We start from the raw sequence: 9,272 nt of genomic DNA, 5'->3' as shown, positions 1-9,272 counted from the left end.
ACTAGTTCTTTTGCAATAATTCTACTAGTTTTTTTACAAAAAAACTCGGATTTATTTTTTTTTACAAAATTTTAGAATTTACTTGTTTTTTTAAAATTACCAATAAATTTTATTTTTTTTACAATGATCTTAGATTTTACTCTTTTTTTAAATAAATAATAGATTTTACTTTTTTTTTTAAAGTAATCATAAAGTTTACTCGTTTTTTAAAATAACCAATAAATTTCACTAGTTTTTTGTAATGATTTTAGAGTTTACTAATTTTTTTAAATAAGCAATAGATTTTACTAGTTCTTTTGTAATCATCTTAGAATTTAGCCATTTTTAAAAAATAATAAATAAATTTTATTTTTTTTTAAATAATCATAAAGTTCATTTTTTTCTTATTAGTCTATAGTTTACTAATTTTTTAAAGTAATGATAAAATTTACTCGTTTTTTTTTTTTTTTTTTAAATAATAACGTACTTTAATAAAGCTTATTAGTTCTTTTATGATAAGTATGCAGTTTGCTGATTTTTCAATGAGATTCCAGTGGTTTTAGGATAGTCTGATGGTCTGGTTAGACGGATAAGGGTTAGGGTTACAAGATTTCATGATAATTCCATTTTCAATAGATTTTATAAACTCTTTTGTAATGGACGCGCAGCTTATTCATTTTAAATCTTCTTTCAATAAGTTCAAGATAATGTGTTTGTCTGGTTAATGGATTAGGGTTAGGGTTAAGCTTGAGACTTTCATGATAGATACCATTTGCAATGATTTTAGACTTGAGTAGTTCTTTAGAATGAGCTTAAATTTGAAAAAATTTAGATTTGTTCTTGTTATAAACTTTACTAATTCTTTCAGGATAAACTAGTTCTTTTTTTGCGATAAGAATTCACTACCTCTCCGATAAGCCTAAACTTTACCCGATTAAACATAGTTTCAAACTAAGAGTGTACTAAAATAATTAAAACTTCATTTTTCAATTCTTCATTAAAAATTTATGCATCATTTTTCAAAATTTCCTATACTATATACAAATAATAAATATATGCAAGATTTCATTCCAATGCTATTTTTCTTATTCATTTTATAACATTCCCATAATAATCACTCCCAATAGTGTTATTTTTATTATATCTGGGACTTCCATTTTCATCCCCTCATTTGGTTTCACTTCTTCTTCTTCTTCTTTCTGTGTCTCTTTGCTTGAATCGTTTATAGATTTTGTAGGGTTGTACTTCCGCATCGACGTCAACGTCACTGTAGACGTCACTGTCGACGTGCTCGTTGTCGTACTCGTATACAATGATGTACTTGTCACCCATGTATCTATCGTCCTGACTAATGTACACTCTTCTGTTACTTTTCCTCCATTTACCAACTTGGTCGTTGTCGTTGTCGTTGTCGTTGTCGTTGTCGTTGCCGTTGTCATTGTCGTTGTCGTTGTCGTTGTCGTTGCCGTTGTCATTGTCGTTGTAGTGGTTGTCTCAGTGGTCGTTGTTTCCGTCACCGTTTCTTTTTCTGTCTCTGTATGATGAGGCTTAATTTCTAATGGTTCTATTCCTTTGCATAACGTGTCTATTTCTCCGCAAACTTCAAGACCCGGACAATCCTCTCCAAAACCGCAATCTAGTTCTAAAGCTTTACATTCCTCTTTCAATTCCAAATACAACACCAATGCTATTGCTGTCTCATCAAATGCTATTATCTCTGTTTTTGATATCCCTCCAGCTACATACGCTCTTTTAACAAGTCCGAATTTTGCATGGTTCGTCGTTCCACTAGTTGGTATGCTTGGTATAAAAGATGGCTGTGCTGGTGATGACCCTGATGGTGGTAGTAGTGGTGGTGCAGAAGCACTGCTATTCTGCGCACTTGGCATTACGGTTTGTCCAGGCCTTGATAGCAATAAGCTAGCTTTATTCGTAGATTCTTTTGCTGCCTTTTTGAGCTTATCGTATTTATCTTTCTTGTCCTTCAACTTCCCTTTCGCCTTCTCCAGTTCGATTTTTAAAATAGGACATCTCTTCTCTACTTTATCAACTATTTTTTTGCAAAGTTCTTTGGTAGTTTCTTCATCACATTTATCAAACAGAGTTTTAAATGTTTCATTCTTTTCCAACTTAGTGCAATACTTTTCTAATGTTTTTTTACATTCATTTTCATCCTTTAAATTGCCTTTCAACAGATGAGTCAGCTCATCCTTCGATTTCAACTTTTCAAAGGTTTTATTGCATTTTTCTTGGAGTTTTACACAATTCTCGTCATTTTTCTTATTATCTTCTTTCAACTGATCTGGACAATTCTCCACAAGTTGGTGACAATATCGTCCCCATGTTGTACAGAGTTCTTCAACCAAGGTTTCATTTGCATTTGCTTCTCCAATTTTTTGTACAATTGCTTTACTCTCCATGTTGATTTTTAAATTACTACATTCATCTTTTGTATGGAGTACCATATATTCACATGTTTCTCTTGGCAAAGCACATGAAATACTAAATGGATTTTCCCCCCTAGATAAAGTATCACATTTCTCATGCAACGCCTTCGTGCAGTTTTGCTCATCGTATAATGCATCATCTTCTCTTTTTAAAAATACTTTTCTAAATTTCTCTGCAACCCTAAAATATTCACAGAGTATTTTCAATGTTGCACACTTTCTAGAATTCGAATTTGAATCACTTTCAAGTTCATCACACTTCTCCCCCAATTCAACACAATGCTTTTCTAATGGAAAATCTCTCTGACTATCCAAAAGCACACCTAACTCTTTTGATTGAAGAAAAATATCATCTGAAAGCACATAACATAGTCTTTTAGGGTAAAGACATTTTGAAAGGTATCTTTCATCAAGTTTTGTACAGTTTTCTACCACAGATTTTTTACAATCTTCAGGATCGTCATCATAATATCTTATATCACCAAGCTTCCCCCTCAATTCCTTTTGAAAGAACTTATTCAATATCCTATCTTTTCCTATTTTATAGCACGCTGCATGTACATTTTGACATGCTTCATTAATCTTATTATTACACGCCGTTTTTAAATAGAAACATTCCGAGACAAGTTCCGTACACTCTCCCTTTGTAAAAAATGTAGGCAGATGTCTCCACGATAAAAGCTCTGATTTTACATCATCATTATATTCTGTAGACAAGTCTTTCTGAAAAAGTGCTGATTTGAATTTTGTACATCTTTTTTCTACTTCTAGTATTTTTTTGCATTTCTCTTCATTACTAAGATATTTGCATAACTTTGTCATTTCGTTACCCAAATGCTTAAAATCATTACATTTTTTTAACGCTTCGGCGCATTTCTTCCCCGCATCATTCTTATTCACATTTTCGCTCAACAGTAGTAAGATATCTTGCAGAAAATATATGCCCAACTTCCTTGGTACATCCACTCCTGCTTTTCCAATAAGAATCCCATCTTTTTCCGCATTTTTATAGACATCTTCCAACCCAATCATTGTCAACAACGACGCCCTCGGTTTCACCGGACTAAAATCAGATTCCGGCGCTTTATATGTAATATTATTTTTCTTGCATTCCTCCTCAAAGACCTGACATTTTGCATCATCACACGCTTCTCCGTAAAAATGACATTTCTCAAGTCTTTCATGACACTTTTCCGCTAATTCGTCCTTATTCAATTCTGTTTGTAAAGGCAGGCAAACACTACCCAATTTGCTTTTTAGATCATCACACGTTTTAGTTAGATTAAGGCAAGAAAACATGAACTCGTCGCTTTCTCGACTTAACACTGGGCAAACCTTTTCCATCTTTCCTTTACATTTACCATCATCTTTAGCATCCCCTCCGAGCGCCCTGAAAAGAAGCTCATCTGCCACCTTTTGGCGCTTCAATTTGTAACATCTTTCCCTTAACTTGACACAATTCTCCTTATAATCATCATAACGATATGCTTCTTCTAAAAATATACATTTTTCCTCATTATTTTTACAATCTTGATCTTTTAGATTTCCCAATGCAGAATCAAGTTTCCTATTAAAATCCGACAATTCTATTTCAATTTTATCATTCAGATCTTCGCATTTTTTTTTTATATTATCACAAATTTCTTTAACTTTAGTATGAACTCTATTTAATTCTGAATCTATTCCTTTCAATTCTTCACAATATTCCCCAAGCTTTGATTCACATTTATCTTGATCTTTATAATCTTCTTTCAAAATATAAGCAAGGATATCTTCTTCCTTAACAACAAAATCCTCAAACAGCATATTTCCTGCAGATACTGGAGAATCTCTAACTTTCAAATGTGTGCTTTGATTGCCATAAATAGGAACTATAAATAGTTAAAAATAAAAATAATTCAAAATATAATCACCAATTAAAATCAATATTCCTAGAAGTATAATTTTATTAATTTTGGAAAAAAGCATTTCATATTATTTCAGGATCCCAATATATAGCATAAATATTAACAATATATAGCATAAATATTAACAATATGCTCTTATATTGGGTCCTTTATTAAGCTTGATAGTTACTTCATGAATAGGTTTTATTTAGACGGGATAAATTTCACGATTTTAATATACCCTAGAAAATAGGAAAAACTATTAAAAATAAAAACCATTACAAATCCTGATTATAAATTTAAATGATTTTTCTTGTTTTTTTCTATATTTCTCCTTATCCTATTGAATTATTTTTTATAAAATAATATGTAATTTACATTTTATTTTATTTATCGACTTTTAAGATTTATTTTAATTCATTCTGAACTTTTACTACTTTTAATACTATATTATTATTCTTAAATCCTGTATCTTCCTTATTTTTAACTTTGCTTTATTTAAATAATTCTTAATTTTTTTCTTTAATCACTAGATTGTTTTCAATATTGATTTATAATCAATACTTCTTCTGATCTTTAGTTTTAATTAAAGAATACTCGACTAATGATGTTTGACATGTACTTTTAGTTTAATTGAACACATTCTCTTCTCTATTTTTTCTTATATTACTTTAAATTACAGAAAAAAACATAAAAAAGGTGCTTTTCATTAATTACACACCATACAGAAACAGAAAAACAATATTCAGTTGCAAGAATAAACATTAGACAAAGGATAAATACGGATCACAAAGAGTACCTTTTTATTGTAGTGTAATAAAAACAAGAAATCAAGGAGTTCAACCATAACCCTAATACATGTCCTTCATTTATACAGAATAGTATAAAAACTTATATTATATATATAATGTTTAAAATTGGCTAATAATTGGCACAAGTATATAATAACTTAATTTAATTTAATTTTAATATATTTTTTTTCTTATAAAATTATAATATTTAAAGATGAAAATTATATTCTTTTTGTTTTGAATAGTTTTCATATTAAAAATTTTATATTTTTTAAAATACTTTACTGAAATGTTTAAATATTTATATTTGGATTTTATAATTGTTAAAGATAAAAATCTCGTTTTAATATCAAACAATTGAATATTAGAACATATTTCAATTTATAAATATTTTAAAAGATTATTTCATAAATTACCATAAAATAGTATTTTAAAAAAATCGTGGAATTCAAATTGAATTAACAACAAAATTAAATAGTATTTTATATTTATAAGTTTTTATAATTTTATAAACTTTTTAGAAAAAAAATAAAATTATTTATATAAACATGAAAATTTAGTTTTGATCATTTGAAAATAATAGTTTTACAATTATAAAAATGATTAATAAAAGGAATATTTAATTACTGAAATATAATTTAAGTAAAATCAATATTAAAAATTTAAGATTCAACATTTTTTAATTTAAAATTTAAAATCAAAATATTAATAGGAATTTTCGATCAAATTCCTTTAATTCAATATTCAAATGTTTATTATAAAAGAAATATACAGTAATTTAAATAATCTAATAAAAACTTAATATTTTTAACAAATTATAATTTAAATTCTTAAAATCTATTTTAAAAATAACATTATCTCTAAAATATATTAAGTGTTATCATTCGAATAATTTTTATTTTAAATAAAAATGCACATAAATGCAATTGAATTTATTATAAATTTTTAATTTATATTTTTTCATGTGTTAAAAAATTTTATAGTTATAATAGAATTTCTTTAATAAATTTGAAATAGAATAACATGAATTTCATAAAAATTCTACAATACTATCATATACTATTTTTCTTACATCATAAAATTCTTGAGATATTCCACCCTCTAAAATAACTTTATCACCTGCAATTTTTTTTACTGTTACTAGACCGTCGCATAAAAGCATTCCTTCACCAATGAGTTCTGCTATATGCCCTTGTTCTTGAAGAAGTCGTTTAACATACGCAAGCTTAACATCACCAACAAATAATGGATGAGATTGGGGAATATTTTTTAAATTTGAATTCATAGGTAAAACATCTAAAGTAGGAAGATCTGTTTCATTAGGGAAAGAATCCGTGCAAAATTTAAGTTTTCCAATAACATGTGATATATTATAGTCTCCAAGCTATCATATTAAGAAATAATTTACTTTTATAAAGATATTACCTTCTTCCATCTTAAAGTATTTATAATATCATCAGAGAGCTTGAGATTGTAAGAATTAAGTCCTATGCCGATTTTCAATACTTCTCCTTGTAGAGGGGAATAAATATCATTAGTAAAAGAAACTAAAGTTTTAAATGTAGTCATCATGTTGTTTCTAGTCTCTTGATTGGAATGAATAAGAACCTTTATCATTAGTAAAATATAAATAATAAATATGACAAACTTACAAGCTTTCTTGGATTAACCATTGGAATTATAGTTTTTAAACTTTTTCCATCATGTAACCCTTCCATATCTATATACCTTAGAGAACATTTGATCATTATTTTCTCTTCACTAACAACGATTTTGCTAGGAATATGAACATCTTTATCAGTATTTTCCCTAGTTTGCACGTTGTTAGAAACACCTCCCCATTTTCGCTTCTTAGTTAGAGTATTAATCGATTTGTTAGTTTCGTTAGTAATATTAAAGTCTAAGTCCTCTTCCATCACACGAACAAATTTTTCTGGTATAATTATTTCGCCAAAATCATCAAATCTTCTTCTTTTCTCGAGAGTTGGAAACATCTTACAACGTGGCAACATTTTTTTTATTTCATTAGTTTGAAGATATAAATCATGAATACCGGGGTTTAACAAAGATCCAGAGCCTTTTGCTACTATAGAATCATTTTTGAAATGCATTCTATGGTTATTATTATCATCATCATCATCATTTGAATCGGAATCAGAACTATCAAAAAGATCTCTATTTTGAAATTCTAAAATCAATTCAGTAGTTTTTTTTTCTCGAGAAAGTTTCTCTTTTTCTTGATATTTTTCTAATTCATCACCTACTAATGGTACTAAAGTACGAATCTATGCAATTTAGTTAATAATAATAATAGAATCAAGTATCGTTACAGTAATATTTCTGCTAAAATTTAAAACAACTGATGAAGCTATAGATTGATTATATCCTTTTGTAACCATATTCCAACGATCCAAAAGATCTTTTGATAAAGAATTTTCATAATATATAGATTTTTGAGAAAGAATAACTAAATTTTTCGAATCTTTTGCAATATTATTAAGAAATATTTTTTGAGAAAATCCACAATCCATATTTGCACTAGTTGCTAAAATAACCTTAGGACCAGATACCATAGAAGAAAGCTCATGTTCATTAGAAATAATTTTAATATGTCTATAATCGTTAAATAGTAATATTAATAAAAAGTTATTTACGCAAATTCAAATACATTTCCATTCGATCCATATTCACTAATAATAGAATCGCTCATCCATTCCATCATGCTTTGAGCATATGATATCAGTTTACTTCCAGCATGAGTAAGAAAATAAATAGGATATTGAAGATTGTGTTGTTGCCAATAACGTTCCAAAATCCAACAAAATTCAAGGGAACGTGTTGCTGCATCTGTCGGAATTAATACACTTCCAAGTTGTATAAGCGTAATTCTAATAGAATCTTCAAAATTAATTATGAAAAAAATATAATAAAATAATTTTACCAAAAAAAGCTTCTATTCTTTTTTTACGTGAAGGAATAAAGACATTAGAATTTATTGCATCTGTTATAAGAGTTGTTGGCCTACTTAAAGCATCTAATACAACACCATTAGAATAAAGAATACTCCCATTAAGATGGCTGTCTTTAGAATGGTTCCAATCAACACAATAGACAATATTCTCAGAGTCCTTTGTAATTTTCCAGATAGTACCACCAAGAGAATGGCCTGAATTATATGCCGTAATAGTGATACCATCCAATTTCCCTAGATAACGCTGTAATATAATTATTATATAAAAAATTATATACCAGAAAGAGACGTTGGCTGAGAATAACGTAATGTAATTATAGAGTCAAAGGCTTCATCAATATCCTTTTTAGATATACTATCATCCAAAAGGTTCTTGTAACAATCAATCATTGTTACCCGACCCATATTAAAAATAGGAAGTGTTGCATATACTGGTACATTATGCCATCCACAATTTTTAAAGCCATTAACAAATGATCCTAAATGAAATATATCTGAATGAGAAAAAAGAATCAAATCTGGGACAAAATCAAGTACCACAAACTCTGAAAGAAGATCATCTGAACCTGGATCCAAAAGAATCTTAATTTCCCCAAAACTTAAAATTGATGCAATCCCTTTTCCAGGGTCGCTTATAGGAGAAAAATAAAGCATAAAAATAAAACTTTTTTTTTTAATTTTTTTTAATTTTTTTTTTTTAAAAATTATTTTTTATTCTAATTCGTTTAAACTTTTTTTTAAATGTCTTTAAACTATTTACACTCTACAGAATCTATAATCCGTCAAAAAGTATATTTTTTTCTTATTAAAATTATTTATTTTTATTTTAGTTAACAAAAGCATTATCACCATCTATTTTAGAGATTTATAATGATTCGTATCTACATAAATATCATGAACCAATGAAAAATAATACAAATCCTGAAAGCCATTTCAGGTAGCAATTTAAGTAGGAAGAAGTATTTATATAACCTAATATCAGGATCACAATAGTATCAGATGCTTTTAAAGGTCATGGACAAGTAGCGCGCCATAAAATAATTTATAATTTATTAAAAGAAGAATTAAAAAATGGCGTACATGCATTGCAGTTAAATACAAAAACATGTGAAGAAACATCAGAGATGAACAAATAAAAGAAAATATACAGATTAAAATCCATAATAATAAATTAGTTAAAAAACATTTATAACTATGT

The 9,272-nt window shown here is 27.8% G+C and overlaps 4 protein-coding genes across 4 annotated transcripts; 1 reads left to right on the top strand and 3 right to left on the bottom strand.

The window, feature by feature from the left end:
- Positions 1-1,029: 1,029 nt before the first annotated feature.
- T552_00291 (hypothetical protein) lies at positions 1,030-4,429 on the bottom strand. The gene is made up of 2 exons (XM_018368906.1): positions 4,340-4,429; positions 1,030-4,297 (listed from the first exon to the last, which is right to left on the bottom strand). The coding sequence occupies exons 1-2, from the start codon at positions 4,392-4,394 to the stop codon at positions 1,074-1,076; spliced, it is 3,279 nt and encodes a 1,092-aa protein (XP_018227769.1). The 5' UTR covers positions 4,395-4,429; the 3' UTR covers positions 1,030-1,073.
- Positions 4,430-4,554: 125 nt separating this feature from the next.
- T552_04063 (hypothetical protein) lies at positions 4,555-5,022 on the bottom strand (the record flags this gene model as incomplete). The annotated part of the gene is given in 6 exon segments (XM_018372114.1): positions 4,555-4,571; positions 4,589-4,652; positions 4,759-4,804; positions 4,877-4,933; positions 4,952-4,981; positions 5,003-5,022. The coding sequence occupies 6 exon segments, from the start codon at positions 5,020-5,022 to the stop codon at positions 4,555-4,557; spliced, it is 234 nt and encodes a 77-aa protein (XP_018227768.1).
- A 1,068-nt stretch (positions 5,023-6,090) lies between these two features.
- T552_00290 (hypothetical protein) lies at positions 6,091-8,774 on the bottom strand. The gene is made up of 7 exons (XM_018368905.1): positions 8,353-8,774; positions 8,045-8,308; positions 7,758-8,001; positions 7,434-7,716; positions 6,756-7,388; positions 6,529-6,711; positions 6,091-6,487 (listed from the first exon to the last, which is right to left on the bottom strand). Exons 1-7 carry the CDS (start codon positions 8,726-8,728, stop codon positions 6,134-6,136), a joined length of 2,337 nt encoding a protein of 778 aa, XP_018227767.1. The 5' UTR covers positions 8,729-8,774; the 3' UTR covers positions 6,091-6,133.
- Positions 8,775-8,801: 27 nt separating this feature from the next.
- On the top strand, positions 8,802-9,253 carry T552_00289 (hypothetical protein). The gene is made up of 3 exons (XM_018368904.1): positions 8,802-8,863; positions 8,905-9,011; positions 9,057-9,253. Exons 1-3 carry the CDS (start codon positions 8,816-8,818, stop codon positions 9,208-9,210), a joined length of 309 nt encoding a protein of 102 aa, XP_018227766.1. The 5' UTR covers positions 8,802-8,815; the 3' UTR covers positions 9,211-9,253.
- Positions 9,254-9,272: the final 19 nt, after the last annotated feature.

Source organism: Pneumocystis carinii (assembly GCF_001477545.1).
Source record: "Pneumocystis carinii B80 chromosome Unknown supercont1.1, whole genome shotgun sequence".
Lineage (NCBI taxonomy): Eukaryota > Fungi > Ascomycota > Pneumocystomycetes > Pneumocystales > Pneumocystaceae > Pneumocystis > Pneumocystis carinii.
Note: the sequence above shows the minus strand (reverse complement) of the source record. Positions and strands in the feature narration are given on the sequence as shown.

What these genes read in the sequence shown, in the direction of transcription:
- T552_00290 (XM_018368905.1), bottom strand. Translation starts at nt 8,728, where the DNA reads ATGCTTTATTTTTCTCCTATAAGCGACCCTGGAAAAGGGATTGCATCA. An exon ending in AAGAATAGAAGCTTTTTTTG is followed by an intron (nt 8,002 to 8,044) that starts GTAAAATTATTT and finishes TTAATTTTGAAG; the next exon opens with ATTCTATTAGAATTACGCTT. An exon ending in GGAAATGTATTTGAATTTGC is followed by an intron (nt 7,717 to 7,757) that starts GTAAATAACTTT and finishes TAACGATTATAG; the next exon opens with ACATATTAAAATTATTTCTA.
- T552_00291 (XM_018368906.1), bottom strand. Translation starts at nt 4,394, where the DNA reads ATGCTTTTTTCCAAAATTAATAAAATTATACTTCTAGGAATATTGATT. An exon ending in AGGAATATTGATTTTAATTG is followed by an intron (nt 4,298 to 4,339) that starts GTGATTATATTT and finishes AACTATTTATAG; the next exon opens with TTCCTATTTATGGCAATCAA.
- T552_00289 (XM_018368904.1), top strand. Translation starts at nt 8,816, where the DNA reads ATGTCTTTAAACTATTTACACTCTACAGAATCTATAATCCGTCAAAAA. An exon ending in AATCTATAATCCGTCAAAAA is followed by an intron (nt 8,864 to 8,904) that starts GTATATTTTTTT and finishes TTTTTATTTTAG; the next exon opens with TTAACAAAAGCATTATCACC. An exon ending in AATCCTGAAAGCCATTTCAG is followed by an intron (nt 9,012 to 9,056) that starts GTAGCAATTTAA and finishes ACCTAATATCAG; the next exon opens with GATCACAATAGTATCAGATG.